At 41.5% G+C, this 16,349-nt stretch overlaps 5 protein-coding genes across 5 annotated transcripts; 3 read left to right on the forward strand and 2 right to left on the reverse strand.

Annotated features, from left to right (window-relative positions):
* Positions 1-744: 744 nt before the first annotated feature.
* Positions 745-1,930, reverse strand: LOC123476979. Its single transcript, XM_045180068.1, has one exon. The coding sequence runs from the start codon at positions 1,673-1,675 to the stop codon at positions 1,106-1,108; it is 570 nt and encodes a 189-aa protein (XP_045036003.1). The 5' UTR covers positions 1,676-1,930; the 3' UTR covers positions 745-1,105.
* Positions 1,931-2,506: 576 nt separating this feature from the next.
* LOC123476988 (transcription factor 24-like) lies at positions 2,507-3,666 on the reverse strand. Its single transcript, XM_045180076.1, has 4 exons — positions 3,435-3,666; positions 3,250-3,306; positions 2,910-3,106; positions 2,507-2,811 (listed from the first exon to the last, which is right to left on the reverse strand). The coding sequence occupies exons 1-4, from the start codon at positions 3,463-3,465 to the stop codon at positions 2,704-2,706; spliced, it is 393 nt and encodes a 130-aa protein (XP_045036011.1). The 5' UTR covers positions 3,466-3,666; the 3' UTR covers positions 2,507-2,703.
* Positions 3,667-7,415: 3,749 nt separating this feature from the next.
* On the forward strand, positions 7,416-8,319 carry LOC123476990 (pro-resilin-like). Its single transcript, XM_045180078.1, has 3 exons — positions 7,416-7,567; positions 7,655-7,747; positions 7,839-8,319. The coding sequence occupies exons 1-3, from the start codon at positions 7,559-7,561 to the stop codon at positions 8,091-8,093; spliced, it is 357 nt and encodes a 118-aa protein (XP_045036013.1). The 5' UTR covers positions 7,416-7,558; the 3' UTR covers positions 8,094-8,319.
* A 1,937-nt stretch (positions 8,320-10,256) lies between these two features.
* Positions 10,257-11,650, forward strand: LOC123476975 (extensin-2-like). Its single transcript, XM_045180064.1, has 3 exons — positions 10,257-10,411; positions 10,479-10,562; positions 10,643-11,650. Exons 1-3 carry the CDS (start codon positions 10,406-10,408, stop codon positions 11,465-11,467), a joined length of 915 nt encoding a protein of 304 aa, XP_045035999.1. The 5' UTR covers positions 10,257-10,405; the 3' UTR covers positions 11,468-11,650.
* Positions 11,651-13,915: 2,265 nt separating this feature from the next.
* On the forward strand, positions 13,916-15,145 carry LOC123476976 (predicted GPI-anchored protein 58). The gene is made up of 3 exons (XM_045180065.1): positions 13,916-14,060; positions 14,141-14,221; positions 14,283-15,145. Exons 1-3 carry the CDS (start codon positions 14,055-14,057, stop codon positions 15,012-15,014), a joined length of 819 nt encoding a protein of 272 aa, XP_045036000.1. The 5' UTR covers positions 13,916-14,054; the 3' UTR covers positions 15,015-15,145.
* Positions 15,146-16,349: the final 1,204 nt, after the last annotated feature.

Genomic DNA, 16,349 nt, shown 5'->3' on the forward strand with positions numbered 1-16,349 from the left:
ATACTAACCTTTATTTAGGTTCCACGTGTGTGTAATACTGGCTGTGTTTTTGAGGGAGACCCCAGTTGTTTGACACCCACCCCCCGACGTCCCTGTCTCCCTCGCCCACCTTCCTTACATCAGGCAGCCAATTGGGTAGGTTTCCATAACTGGTCTAGCTCCATTTCAATTGGCCAGATCTAAAATACTAGGCTAAATGTATATAATAGTCAAACACATAAGCTGCTCATCTGCCTCCCCTCATTCTCCAGTCGGGGTGAAATAGGTTCGTTTCGTTCGTTTAGGGAGGGGCAGGGGCAGGGGGTTGCAGTGAGTGGGTGTAGGGGAAGCTCAACATCCGGCCAGGTGAATCCGTAGTGATTTTACATCAGGACCATCTCACACAGCGAAGGGATTTCGCTACTTTGGTCAGACAGTGACTGAATGTTTGGATTTGGGAGCTGTCGAACGCACTCGTCTCTCGTGTTGTTATAACAATCGTGATTACAGTCAATTTCCCTAATAGATTACCCCCCCTTTCCTTTTTTTTTTCCCCTGTGTTTTTGCAAACAGGGGAAATGAAATGTGCATAGGCCAGTTGACTGAACCAAAGTTGTTTTGATCCCTGGACATCACGTCTGTCCCCCTTTTTTTTTTTTCGTTAATACCTGTACTGCTTCTATTACTGATTAATTTTAGTCACTAACCCGTTTCCGCCCTCCTGTCAGTCCATCCGCCAGTTAAATGAGCCATAATAACAATCCATCATGAATGAGACGTACTTTTATTTTAGCCTTCTCACAGATTTTGTATTAAATCGATAATCAACATCGACATACATTGTGGCGGACCAGCCGACACTCTCCATGATAGACGTACTGTGCAATGGACATCACAATTGTTATGCAATCTCTATGCTAACCACATTCCAGCTGGGTTAATTGATTCGTGGTATCATTTGTTTTGTTTGTTTTGTTTTTTTTTTGGCTAAAACGCTTTGTTTTTTCGACTTGATTTTTCAAAAATGCTCTGATCAACAGATATTCTCTTTCTTCTTGACTTAATCTCTTTTGTTTTGGTTATTCCGGTTGTTTATTTTTGTTGTTGTTGTTGTTTGTTTTTTATTTCAGACGACTATGTTGCGATGGAGTGGCATGTGACGACCAGCCGGCTGAGCAGCGCAGATGCAAGCGACGGGAACGTGAATAATTTCGGTCGAAACGACGTACTGGAGTTGCTGGTCGAGATAAGCCACTTTGATTGGCGACACGAGCGACACGCAACGGGCTGACTGCTGGCCCTGAGACTGGCCTGAAGAACACGGCGAAGATTCACAGAGGCAGTGCGAACGCAGGATCACGTCCGGAATTCGTTGAGGATTGGTGTCCCGCTGGATCTCGAACGGGCACAGAGAACGGCGTTGCAAATGGGGCGAACGAGGATCCGGTTGAACCGGACATTGATGCCGTTGGTGATGAATTTCACGCCGGATTCTAATGAGAAATTCGCTGCCGTTGCTGCTGGATCGATTGGCCGTTTTCTCTTGCGCGTACATTTGCCTGTCCAGATCAACTGGATCGGCGGCAAACGGATGCACGGAAGATACAGGTATGGATGCAGACATGCCGGCCACCACAGCCAATACCGTCCAACAGAGTATAACAACAGTTAAAAAACCTGGAACGGTTTGTTTCATTCTTTCGCGACTCGATCGATTAAATCAACATTTCATCTTTGCCTTTTCTTTTTTTGTGACTAAAGGAGCTGAAATGTTCTGCCTCGAGAAGAAGGATTTGAGCACGACAATTGATTTTAACTACACCTAACTATGGACCATGACTGACTGATGGCACTCTGGTGGTGTAGGCTCGGTCTTTACTACGCAGCTATTTATTCTACTGGATTTTTGGTTTTTCACGTTGGTTCGATCTAGCTCGAGATGCAGTCGGTAAGATTGCCGCTGTGCTATAGCCTATAGCTGCCTTAGAAAAAGAAAAAGACATTCGACGTTGGGTTCTTGACGTCATTTGCGTCTATGGTGTTACGTGAGATCCAGCAACAGCGCTCGTTTCAACTGGTTACAATCAGAAATCGTTTTAACTTTGAAATTTCAGACTCCGTTAGAAATTTTCTTTCACCTTTTTTTCTTTTTTTTTCTTCGAATCGCCCCATTTTCTAAGTGTCTCTTGCATCACAACTAAATATCAGACGATGACGCGCTGGTTTGCATCTGCCTACCTTCTGCAACTTTGCGGCAATCATTTGTTTTTTCGAGAGATCCAGACAAACGTATAGTTCAGCTAAACACCTTTGCGATGATATCGACGACCTATGTTTATCTCGTTGACACTCGTTCAAACGAGTTTCCATCGCATTTTTTTCTTCTTCTTCGCACTTTGGCTACCGTTGCGTTCGTCACGTCCACTCAATTTTACTTCACCATAACACGTGGATGATTTGTGATCTTCGATTAACCGACGCGCGGTGAGAATTTACAAGAAAAAACAAATGTGTTTTGCCCAGTTTTTCAGCATTTTTATTTATTTTTTTTGTTTACATAAAGAGAGAAAGGGGTACATAGAGAGAGAGAACAAAAGAAACGCCAACGGATATTATCAGACACGTCAAAGATATCTGTGATTTAATTCACGGACAAAGAGTTAAAAGCTTTCGCCTTTGCGGCAGAACGCGCCCAGCACGGCTGTAATGTGGTTAGCAACCTATTCAGTTATCCCCTGAATGATGATGACGGTAGACCTTCGTCTGGTCAGAGGGCCGATGAGAACCGGAATAATTCAGTCCAGCGTAGAGTCGAGCTCTCATTGGCCACTTCTGTATGCAATACATAAAGAAAACACGACGTTTGTTACCCTTATCGTTAGACGATTTATCCAATATAACGTCCACCACATTGATGAATAGAAAATCACCTTGACCGGATGAAAAGTGACGTTATTCTGGTTCGTAGAATTATTGGCTTGTAAATGAGCCTGTTGTTCGTCGTTGTCCTCTTGGACCAATCGGCCGAGATGGGCGATGTACGCGCTGGCCATCAGTAAGACGTCCAGCTTGGAAAGTTTGGTACTGGGCGGCACGGCCGGCAGTGCCGACTGCAAAGATTGGAAAGCTGACAATATAAACATCACAAACATTCAGCCAAGAAAAAAAAAAAAAAATTGAAACAAATGACAGTATGTGATTTTTGTTGATCTTGGTTGGATCGTAGTCTCATTCCTATAGGCGAGTGATGAAAACAAAATCGATATATACCGTCACGTAAGCTCTGGACGCGACTTCTCTCACGAGCCGCGTTCGGTCGCCGACTGCCTGATGAACAGATCGGTCAAAAGAAAAAAAAAAAAAAGAAAAATTCGGTTAAGTACGTCATCGGGAAACTGAGACAAACCAGCACGCGTTCACTTCCGAGAAATCAAAAATAAAATGGCTGTTGTTACCTGTGATTGTTGATCGGCTGGATGACGACATTTCCGCGTGCGGATGGCTAAATTGATAAACGTGAACTAAGCCTCTTTGAACCGGCAACCTGGAACGTTTTCTATATCTCAATGCACTTAGTCAACAGATATTTCTGGTGATTGGTGAGAATTTTTCGGCTATATAAAATGAGCTGTTGGTTTTGACTGCACACGATCCGCCGACAACTAGCGCTGGAATGACGAAGATTCCGACGCCTTCCAGCACTCGATGTTGCAACATAGAAACAAGAAAAGGGGGAGTTTGAGGATGATATTCATTTTGCGTTGTATGTACACGTGTAAAACGATCCGCGAGGAACACACACCAAGCAATGGCCCTCACTAAAATACCACCGCCTTTTTTTCTACACGTTTCACTTTTCCACCCTTGAAAAAAAAAGGAAAACATTAAAAACCAGAAAAAATAAAAAATAAATAAACATAACCCTCCCTCCTTTGCCTATACGTAACAAAAAATGCCTCCCAGCAGGGTCAGATTACAGCAAGGTTCCTTAAAAACTAATTGGGGCTCAGTGTGTGTACGTGCACTGAAGAGTTGCACTGAGGGAGTCTCCTAATTTCTACAGGTTTTTTTATGTGTAATGTTTTACATTGTTTACGTGAATGTATTACAGTCAAAGGGAGATCCGACTGGAACATGTTCGGATCGGTTGCTGAAACTCGAGGTTGTCACTCGGGACGAATCCGGATCGAGAAACTGGATGATTATAATGGATTCACATTTCAGGTGACGCACTATGTTTATTTTTATTGATTTATTATTCAGACAGTGGTTATGCAACACGTGTAGCCGCAACGAGGGGGAAAACACCAGTGTCGGGTAGTTGCAAACGTGATCGATCTAGTTCGACGTCATACGTTAAACACCAAAATGTGTGTAATGTATACTTGAAAGGTCTCCTAATAATAATTCTGCACTCGAATAGAAGATTTTGCGTCCTTGCACAAGTATCAGCTTAATATTAATATAGGTCTTGTGCCTTATGGGCTTGTTACAATTTAGATTGAACTGGAAATCTGCGCAATCAGTGTCTGTATAATTGTTCATGTAGATTTTTTTTTGCGGTAATAGTTTTACTCGACTTGGCCTTAAAAATTAATATTTTGTTTCTGAACATAATTGAGGAAATTTAAGTTCCATCTCACTGTACGAGACCATAGATGGCCTTCCTCCCTCTATAGGCGTACAGGATCACCTAATCCATTTTCGTAGGTGCACCTCATCCATCAAATTAAGCCAAAAAAAATTGGACAGGTGAGCTAATTTAATATCGTTAATACGTGGTTAAACAAATTACTAGTAGTTATCGTTACATCGTTGTAGGTGACACGGATATTACGTGTTGTCTTACGACCTTTTAATTGTCTACCAACCACTGCCGTTTACGCGAATAATAGCTGGTTGCCAGTTAAAAACGAATTGATTCGGAATCCACAGGCCGAGACTCATCGACGTAAAAAAAAAATCCTTAATCAACAAATGCTGTCAGAACATGGCGTTCAAAACAGGCCACCTCGTCGTAATTTTTTTTTCTGCGTTATGATTAGCGCATAAATAACTGCGTAAAAGGCGGTGATTTAGGATATCTCCTTGAAGGCAAATGCGAGTTCTATAGTTTGTTATTGTTTCGGGATAGGGCCTGTTTGTTCATTCACTCGGTATGGATGCCATATCGAATTTATGGCGATTATCGATGATAGCAAGCTATAATTAAACTGAGATCAAATACCGATTATTTTACATTAAGCAGTTTGCTAGCATTTTTCAATAACTTTCGCCACGTGCAAATTGATCGCGTTCGTCTAAGGATATGCGCTCTGCGCGTGCATGTGTGAAGTAGAAACTACACTCAGCAGGTGACCAGACCGCAGCAATCTTTCGAACCCCCTGAAAATGTTTGTTGGATATCTAGGAAAGATAGTACTGCATTTTCTAAACCGTTGCAATGTCATGGAAGTAACCAAAAAGGGCCTCCCATGGAGTAAAAAAAATTTTTTTTTAATCCATTACTTTTGCGGATATCTAACGCATATAATACGTACACATCGCGTTGTTATTCGATAATAATAACAATCGCATTTCACCCACGACTTTCTAATTTAAACAAAAACAAAACAAAAAAAAATCCCCTCAAATCTTGGTGGCTGGAGGCACATTTATTTTTTCTTGCAGTTTTCCGTTGTTGCTCACTTTTGACTGCGGAAACGACCTAGAATTATTCACAAAAAGTCAAAAACAAACGTAAGAGAAAACGGGTTTATTTTGGCTTTCATTTCTTTCTTTTTTAGGCCCACGCCCATCTCAGAGTCGTCGGACCACTTTCTGTTATACGTACAGGTCAAGACGCATTAGTATGAATTTTTGCCTTGATTTGATTAAATACCTGGAGGATCTCACCTTTTATTTTTAATTTACTGTTTACATTCAAGTTCATAGAGTGGCTTCGCCTCCATTCCGGTTTGCAGCGTTGCAAACCGGAATGCCGACTGGATGTTGATATCTGGCGAATATATCAGCCAAAGATTAACTTCTCTATTTGTTATTGCATATAGCGCCATTCAGCTCGTTAATTATGTACGTCACTGTCACTTTCATGTGTCAGCTGAATGTAGATTGCAACACGTTTTCTTTATGCTAATTCTCAACAGAATATTAGACGGCCATCCATTATGACCGAACGTGAAAGTGTCACAATAAGCACTTTCTCTGCAGATCATATGACAAGTCAACCATTTTTCTGATGCGGCCGAGTAGCTGTGAAATGTTGGCGAGTTGGGAGTCAAATCCGACGTAATGAAGACGTTGAACGTTAACTTGTTCCGACGAATCCCGAATGATGTGAAGACCTAACATTCGGGGATATTGGAAAGAAGGTGGTGTGCCCTATCCTAATTTCTGGATTTGGAAGCCCTACAATCTGGATGACATGGAAAACACCCACCGGAAAGCCCTTGAGCATCTTTTTTTTTTTTATCGGCATTTCCGAGAAGCTACAGATTTTCAAAGTAGGGAATCCACTAATTCATCGAAACTGAGGCAAAGGGGGATCAAAGTTCCATTATGGCCCCCCCCCCTTTTTTATTTGTTCGCCATTCTACCTCTATCTCTAAACTTTACCTTTGAAGCTGAGCTAAATGACCCACGTGTTGTGTCTGTGAGGTGAATCTGTGTCGGACAGTGAAAGCCCGAATGTTGTGTTGAATTGATCATAGTTTATTAACTGACCAATAACTAATACGTAACGTACCCTTTTTAGTATTCCTCACTATACACAGGCTCATTACGATCGTTTTTGGACTTAGGGTCATGTTCGATTAAATCCAACAAAATCGAAAGGATATTAGTCTACCCCTGCTAGAACACTAAGGCAAAACGGAACTCGAATGAAAACATTCCATTAAGCGACTTCCCGTCTGTCCATCTCGCCACAGCTGGCCAGATTCACTGTACAATTGAAGCTGGAACGATCCAGGAGGGCGACGCACGCAAGGTCAGTGTAGAAATAATTGATTTTACGTATAACTCGAATTCATACGGTAGATTCAAAGTTAGAGCAAAACGATACAACAACAAAAATGGTAGCACTTCTTCTATTTGTCACAATAGTTTAGGTAGTTATGACTTCGCAAACAAAAACGTATCTACTGTGGCTTGTTGGATTTGTTCCATAATTGGAGTGAAACGCCTTTTGCACCAGACTTGCACAAACCGGTTGACTATTTAGAAATGTTATTGAAAACTTGATATTCTAGGATGGAAAGCACTGCATCGTAGCAATGAAAAATTGAAAACTCATGCGATGAAATCCCGATTAGGTAGTGACATGGAAGTGCGATGCAATCAACCACATTATTCACATCCGCAACGAAACAATTTCCCTGCAACTATGCACTCCTTTCACTTTATTTTTGTTGTTCAAATTCGATCAAGTTAGGGGATTTCTCGTAACCTAAGCCCCTTGTACAACTGGTCGTGTTTTGCCAAAAGCCAATTTTCTATAAAAACCCATAAAGAGAACAGTTATAAGTAACTAGTATACTCCAGAGCTTCAATCATAGCAGTTCCCCCTAAAATCTCCAGTATGAATAAGGTAAAAAAATAATAATAATAATAATTAAAAAGGCTTCCAGGAATTCTAGGTACAATGATCCTTCTTTTATCGTTTTGAATTTTTCAGCTTATCGTACTAACTGTTTTGATGGCCTTCGCTGCCGCGCTCCCTGTACCTCAGTCCAACTATGCGACCACAGCTTACCAACCCAACGAATACGTGAGTCTCTTAAGCTGACATCCTATTTCAGGTGTTGATTGTCACAATATTAAAACCCCCTGTATTTGATTTTCTTTTACGGTTGTTCCAGCCACCTAAACCTTACAGTTTCTCGTGGTCAGTTTTGGATAAGCCGTCGTTCCAGGAATATTCACACACGCAGAGCAGTGATGGTAAAGTGACCACCGGCTCTTATCATGTTTACCTTCCCGATGGCCGCGTTCAAACTGTTACCTACACAGCTGATGAAAATGGCTACAAAGCTGATGTCAAGTACGAGACCTTCTCCAAAACCGGTTCGTGGATTCCTAGCGCGATAGGATTCCGCGTTCTCAGTCGTACGTGAATAATTCGTCACAATGTGTCATTAGATTTCTAGAAGATTGTTCTATATCGACAAGATAATGCTGGCTTCATGTTAGATCGCATGTTTGTACCTTAAAATACGGCCATCTACCTAAGAATGCATCCGTTTGTTATGACTTGTCCGCATCGTTACGGTAGAGATCCACTATCAATATACTGTAGATCAGAAAAAAGAAGAAATAAAGACTACCATTTTGTTTGGTGAACATTCCCCCTCCTATCTGTTTTTAATAATGGAAATTTTAGCACTTTCTAGTTGGGCTGCATCCTAAGATATCGAATCCGTTCGAGTGCCGTAGTAAGTCATCGTTTATATAATGTTGCGATATGAGTGTAACCCCTTTTCGTAAACTTAAGGTGACGTCTGATACAGCCTAACTGTCCAAAGCAGATAGGATCAGCTAACGTTGACTTTTGTTGCGCCATTTAGCTTTTTTTTCTTACTATAACTCCATTTAAAGAGAAGTAAAAGTAATTTTCTGGGGGAGATGGATGTACGATAGTTCCGTATTTGACAAATCACTTTACAAATACAGATTGCTGGTTTTTTTGTTTCATTTCTAACTGATGGTTGAACTAGTTATGAATTTTCCTACTATATATAGCTATGATATAGAAACGCTATGTGAAATTTCACCAGAAGAAAATCTCCCCCTTTCACTTTTTGTAAGTTCACGCAAGACTCACCAGTTATGCTTCCAACCAATTGTACAATCTTTCCGGTACATGTGATGCGAATACAGGATAGCGGAAACAGGCGAACGGTTATTCAGTCCTCTAGTTGTACCGTTAGTCACGTTAGAAGCCAGGCTTTTCGGGCTATGGTTCACGAAGGTTTTTGCAATCCAGTTCTGGTAGCCAGTAGGCTTAACCAACAGAATTCCTTGTGCGATTGTGCGCTTAAATGAATATGATTTAAAACTAATGCTAAAGCAAAGAAATTTAAAGTGGGATACGGGCGTTAGGTTAAAAAGTTTCATTAGGCAAAGAAAGCGGAATACTCGTAAAATAAGCGCATTGAAGCATCTGGATCTGACCGTGGAGAGCGAAATGGGAATCAAATAGGTGGAAAACAAATTCTCGTTCGTGTTGCCTGCACAAAAAGAGAAATCGCTGACTCATTAAGTTTTAGGAAGACATAATAAGTAATATGCAGGTATATTTACCAGGTCCCTGAACATAACCTATATAGTCATTGCTGGATGCAAATCCCCGGAATTTAAATTCCTAAGAACAGGGCTTCGAAAAAGAAAGCGCGTGTTCTGCGGTACAATGACAAATTCTCGATCGCCATAAGTTCAACAAACGGGACAGGTCCGAAAATTGAGTTGCATCAAAAAGGGACATTTCAAGTTGACAAAGAGCTGCTGTTGTTGGTTTAGAGCAATGGCAATGTGCCCTCTGTAAAACGACAAGCTTAGGCAACAGAACGCAATGGCCTACGCCTTTACTTATACGGAAGAAGTTGTGCTGCAATGGCTCCAAGTTTTGTTGAACCAAAAAAGAACTGAACGTGACCCAGATACATCAACTTGTTTCCTAAAGAAATTGGATTGGCTACAAAGAAAGAGAAAGTGCCGGCAAAGGCAACCAGTTTAGTTGTCAATAGTAACACGTACAGGACATCTGTGAAAATACGGACGTCAACGATTTCCGATGTGATACTTACATTTTCGCTGTAATTTTCCGGTTATTATAGACAAACCCAGGAAACTGCAATTCAGCAGGGGCTTTACCGTACTTTTGATTTCTAACTACAAGGTGTACTTTCAGAAATCACAGACTTTCAAGGAATGAAAAATTGTAAGAGGCTAAATGTTTACATTCGAATTTAGGAACAATTCGGGGGTGAAGTGGGATTGAAAATCAGGTTTAAAACATGGACAGGTGGACAAGATTTGTTGACATGAATTTAGAGCTTATTTCAATTGGAGAACACGAATATTATATTGTTCAACCCTGGAGCAAAACTTGAAGTGCCTACGTGAAAGCAACGAGTGAATGCTGCATAGAGTGTCTGAACTTGTCCAATAATAAAAGAAGCAAAGCCGTTTCACTTTCGCTCTCACCTGTATCGTTACACTTTTTCTTGCTCTTCGAATACGGAAAAAGGGAACGTTATCTCATGCAATAGTGATAGGAAATAGTCCACAGGTAAAGCCCTTCCCTTCTACTAAACGTTTCACACTAGAAATAGTGCTTGTTCAGCAAGTATATAAAGGCTGTGATGTCAAACGATAGTCACAACAGTCGTTGACTTGTCTCAATTCCACTAACACAACACTTCTCATCATGAAGGTAAACGTGAAAGATACTGTATATTTTTTTGTTTTGGTGTAAAAAACGATTTTTGCTTGTGGACTAGATCGTTTTGCTGTCCGCTTTCTTGGCCGTTGCAGTTGCTCAAATTTCATATGATCCAGAGCCGGCCTACAAGGCATACGAATACGTTAGTTCTTTTCAATTCAATTTGCTTAATTTAACTATTTGTCTAACTTTTTTCTGTTTGAAACCAACACAATGTTTTAGCCCCCACAGCCATACAGCTTTGCGTGGGAAGTCAACGACCCTCCTTCCTACAACAACTATGCCCATTCCGAAAACAGTGACGGCAATGTAGTCACCGGATCTTATCGTGTCGCTCTCCCCGATGGTCGCACTCAGATTGTCAATTACAAAGCTGACAAGAATGGTTATGTAGCCGACGTTAAGTACGAAGGCGAAGCCAAATATTCTGAATACAAACCGGCAGAATCTTATACGTCCCCGGCCTATAAGGCACCTGCCCCAGCCTACCAAACTCCGGCCTACAAAGCTCCAGCCCCTCCGGCCTACAAAGCTCCGGCGGCTCCGGAATACAAAGCTCCAGCTCCTCCAGCATACAAAGCTCCATCTCCTCCAGCATACAAAGCTCCGGCCCCTCCAGCATACAAAGCTCCGGCCCCTCCAGCATACAAAGCTCCGGCTGCTCCAGCATACAAGGCTCCGGCTGCTCCAGTGTACAAGGTCTCGGCTGCTCCGGCCTACGAAGCTCCGGCCGCTCCAGAATACAAAGCTCCGGCCCCACCAGCGTACAAAGCTCCGGCGTACAAGGCTCCGACTTACGAAGTTTCTGCCGCTCCGGCATATAAAGCACCTGCCCCTCCAGCATACAAGGCTCCGGCTGCTCCAGTATATGAAACTCCAGCCGCTCCGGCATACAAAGCTCCTTCAACGGTGTATTACAAGACTCCGGAAGCTCCTGTTTACAAGGTTCCAGCTACTCCGACCTATGAAGCTCCTGCTCCACCGGCTTATAAAATTCCTGCTGCCCCCTCTTACAAAGCCCCTACACCAGTCTACAGTCGTAACTGAACATCTAATAGCAATAACTTAGTGCTCAATTTTTTATGTACAGTCAAAGGGAGAAACTAAATTTTGTGCGAAAAAAACAAACGCTGATTGCGATGGATGATTTGTAACACACATGTGCCCAAATAGTATAAAAACAATGAAACTTGTATGTCCGTTGACTAATTAAACAAAAATATCATGAAACAACGTTTCTTTTTTTTATTTTATTTTAGAGGCTTGTTATCAAAAGCTTAATTCGTTCTACGATGATACTCAGTTACGGCGATGTGATATACGTTTATGGCGAAAATGCTGACAGATGGGCATGCACACCAGTTGCATTAACGATGCATATCGAGGAAAACGAATAAGGCATCCAATTGTGATTCCAAAGTTGATGTGGTAGAAATTTAACGACGAATTCCAGAGGTTTTCGAGTAAAAGAAAGAAATCGGGGAAAAACAAAAGCTGAATTGATGCACATAAATTGTGTTACCGTTCCCCCCATTTTTACCTGTACGCGCTGCTTTCTTGTCTAGCATCCATTTCCCCCTGTAGCCATAAGGCAGATGAGGATGAGTGCGCAAAATTCTCATCCACTCAAGCATCGCAGACAAAACGGCAACTATGTCAGTAGTCAGTGTCTGATACTGTTCTTGAAACCTAAATTAGGGAATCCTATCTACTTGTTCAACGCCCACTAGATCTTCTCTCGTTCTTACCAGGTGCACTGAGAGTTCATCGCTAAAGGATGGAACGTTGGCCGGCCAACAAAAAAATTGTGAATTGTGCAAACGCTTGTGGTCATCGTGACTGACATTTTGGCGACTGTGCGTCGGACTAAAGGAAATAAATATTTCAATCCTCTTATTTAACCATTAAGGTCATCAAAAACAGCATTCTGATTGAGCATTGTGTAATGATGGCTTTGTGCTGTTGCGTCTCCGGATCAGACCGGTTAACCTAATCGTCTATTCTAGTTTAAAAAACAGTAGGAAATGATTCCCTTCACTTTTTCCGGGGTACTTGTTTAAAAAAAAATATACCAGGGAGGAAAAACTGCAACTTTCACTACCCTTCCTTACGTCTCACGTGTTCTGCCGGTCTCTTTGTTATTTTTCAGTTAGAATATAATATTTAGAATTTCTTTTGTTGATAGTTTTCCCTGGCCACAGCAGGTTGCCATGCCATCTGACAGGTTAAAAGAGATGTTCAGACAGTACTTGTCCCATTTTAGAATAATGAATTGCCTCGTAATTTCTTATGTCATATTTTAAAGTGAATATTGATCCTGGTGGTTGAAACTAATGGCACAAGAACATTGGAAATGAGATCGTAGTACTGTTCCATTTTGTTTTTTGTTTTGTTTTTTCTCCTGGCAGTTAGCAATGCTAGTCGTTCGTGAAATTGGATGGTGAATTCATCACGACACGTTTCTCCCGGAAGGGAAACACGAACAAAATATCAAGTGCCAATAAGTTAGGACTTTATTATATAACTTTTTTTTTTACCGTGTTGATGTTGTAGTTTCGAGGACGGTAGTATAATTTCATGGCGTCGTACAAGTCCCGCTAAACGAGCGAAACGAAAAGCCCAACCACGCACAAAAAAAACACGGGCGTTGAGCTGATGCTTCTAGCCGGAGAAAAGGAGGAAAAAGGGAGCCAATCTCTTAGTACTCAATAAAAAATAAAATTCACACATCGATTAGCAAGAAGTAAATAAATTATTGGCCAGTAGCTCCGAAGAGAAAGTATGAAGTGAAACAGTTTTCCCTCAACTGCCCCATAACGCTCATGCTGGAGATCATTCGCACAAATAATCACGGATTTCACAAGAGTTCGGCCAACGGAGAATTTGGGGTAGTTCGAATGGAGAAAAATCTTGCGGGCGTTTTCGGGTAATAACTTTCCAAAAATATTACCGTATGATCTTTGATGCAGCGTCGTTCGCACCACGTTATACTTTCCGATTCGAACAACGCGCGAGATCAGCTAAGAGTGAAATTTCAGTGCCTGGCATTTATTCAAGTACGATTCCATATTTAATCAGTATAACAGATTATTCAATGTTAGAAATTCACGTTTGGCAGTATCGAGAGAAACTGTTCCAAACATAAAAGGCATTGTTTGGTTTACGAAAATATTGGCTGTCTCAATTGTTAAACCAGGTATTAATCAATTGATATTGAGGTTGGCAAGGGCCACCATCTGCAGCCAACTGTCGAATTTGCATATGCATACTTTATCTAACTAGCGGTCACAAAAATTATATCGGTTAATATGATCTGCAAAAAGCCATCGATTATTACCAAGTCAAACGTGGGGGAGTTTGATACCGACATCTGAATGCGATAGAAAGCAAAAAGAGATCACGTGGTGAAGCAGAAGCGTGAGTCTAACGTTTCTCCATATGAAAGAAAGACGCAAAATAAACGGAGCCTGAATTCACTTTCCCTCTCACGCTTCAGAACGCCCTTTTCCCTCGGCCATATCGACCATCGCTTCACACCAGTGCAGCTCAGGGGGTACACTATATAAAGGGCGCTGTTAGATAGCTAAAAAACATCAGTTGTCCAATCCTATTCAACATCTAAACAGCTCTAAACATGAAGGTAAAAACTCGAAAGAAAAAGAAAATTCCATTACGGCAAAAGAGAACAGATTGAAAACATTTTTCCTGGATTATTGTTAGATCGTCATTCTTGCCGTTGTGTTCGCCGTCGCTGCAGCCCAATCTTATTCAGAGCCGGCGTACAAAGCTCCTGAATCTCAAGTAAAATATTCATTTATCCTTTTCACTGCATTTGTTTTTCAAGACTAACGAATTGCTTTAGCCCCTAATGCCTTATAGCTTCGCTTGGGACGTCAAAGACGACACTTCCTACAATAGCTATGCCCACTCTGAAAACAGCGATGGCAATGTAGTCACCGGATCTTACCGAGTTCTCTTACCCGATGGCCGTATGCAAATTGTTAACTATAGGGCTGACAGCAATGGATATGTCGCTGATGTCAAATATGAAGGCGAAGCCAAGTATTCAGAATATAAGGCACCTGCTTACAAAGCTCCAGCTCCACCGGCCTACCAGGCACCTTCAGCTCCCGCTCCACCGGCCTACCAAGCACCTTCAGCTCCTGCTCCACCGGCCTACCAAGCACCTTCAGCTCCTGCTCCACCAGCCTATCAACCACCTTCAGCTCCTGCTCCACCAGCTTATCAGGCACCTTCAGCTCCTGCTTACAGAGCACCATCCCCTACTTCAGCTCCAGCTTACAGGGCACCAGCTACTCCTGCTGCTCCGGCTTACAGAGCACCAGTCACTCCTTCACCCCCAGCTTACAGGGCTCCATCACCTTCTGCTGCTCCTTCAGGTCCAGCTTATAGGGCACCAGCTACTCCTGCTTATACAGCACCATCTACACCCGCTGCTCCTGCTTACAGGCCATCAGTAGCTCCGGCTGCTCCGGCTTACAGGGCACCAGCCACGCCCGTCTACGGGGCTCCTGCTCCTGCTCCTTCTTCTACCTATAGAACTCAGCCAGTTCCTCTAGCCTACAGAGGCTAATTTTTTAGTCATTCCGCATTTGAACGTCTTATTTTTTTTTTTAATTCTAGCAGAGGATTACTTGGTACTTTTGATTGTCATTTCTATATCACATGAAAATGTTTTGTAATACAGGATGTTCTTACATTTCACTAAATGATTTTTGGTTTTTAGTGTTGGAATTGCAATAAGAAGAAGAATTCAATGTTAACTAGACACGCCAATGGCTAGACTGGTGATTGATTTCTGTACTGATTGCCTTCTTCATGTTAAGGTTTGAAAAGTCAAACCTCAGCTTATAGACTCAAGCACCAATCGATTAAGCTGCTGTATTCAAAGCTCAAATCCTATAGAAATCTAGTGAAATGATTCCAGAGCTTCTTCTTAGCCGTGCGTGAGTGCCTCAAGTTTTGCAAACTGCCACACACATAATCAATAGCAATTCTATTCAACTGCACAACCATGGATTCTTAAGGATTGGCTCTGAATGTTGAATTATTCTTGCAACAAATATTCGCATTCGGAAAGCTGCGATGACAAGGTGAACAGGCTCTTGCTGCATCGACCCAATCGCTGTACCAAAATCGTTAATATTACTTCACTGATGTCAAGTACGAAGGTGTGGAAAGGTAGAATAAATCCATATTCTATTCTGGCCACTTTGTCTACTGCGTACAGAACGGAAACTCATTAAACGATGTCCGGGTCTATTCTCAACACCTGAAACTGTTTTTCATGCAGAGCGTTTAAGGTATCATTTGGCACGTTATACCAATCATGGAATGTATAAATTATTCAACCAAATTAAGCAGCAGAATACTCAATTCTTAATCAAGTATTAGAACAAGGAATCATTTGCCTTTATCTATTTATTCATTAATTTAAGCACATAGCCCAGGGATCTGGAAAAAGAAAGAAATGACAATCAATCAATTATGGGTTGTGAGCTGCACAAACGAAAGTTCTTTCCAAACTTTTGTCGTTAAAATAACTATTTCTGCGAGTAAACTTTAAAAAAAGTAAGCATATTTTCACTTTGCTTTTGCGTATCATCAATATTATACACACATTAGTGCAAATTCTCTCTTGCAGGAAAAAAAAAAGAAAACGAATCTTTTTTCCTTCGACTTAAGGTTTGTTTGCTAATTCGGAAAGTTTGCACCCGTAATTGCTAAGTGATGGTTTTTATATATCTTAAGATACCCCTAAATTTGCCGTTGATCAGCATCAAATTCTCAGAAAACAGAGATGAATATTTACTTACAAAATATCCCATAGGAGTTTCATAACCTCAAATTTCAAAAAAGGGAATGGTATTACAGATATCGCTTCCTTGTCCCTTCCTTATCCCCCTGT

The sequence above is a fragment of the Daphnia magna genome, linkage group LG10 (genome assembly GCF_020631705.1).
Source record: "Daphnia magna isolate NIES linkage group LG10, ASM2063170v1.1, whole genome shotgun sequence".
NCBI lineage: Eukaryota > Metazoa > Arthropoda > Branchiopoda > Diplostraca > Daphniidae > Daphnia > Daphnia magna.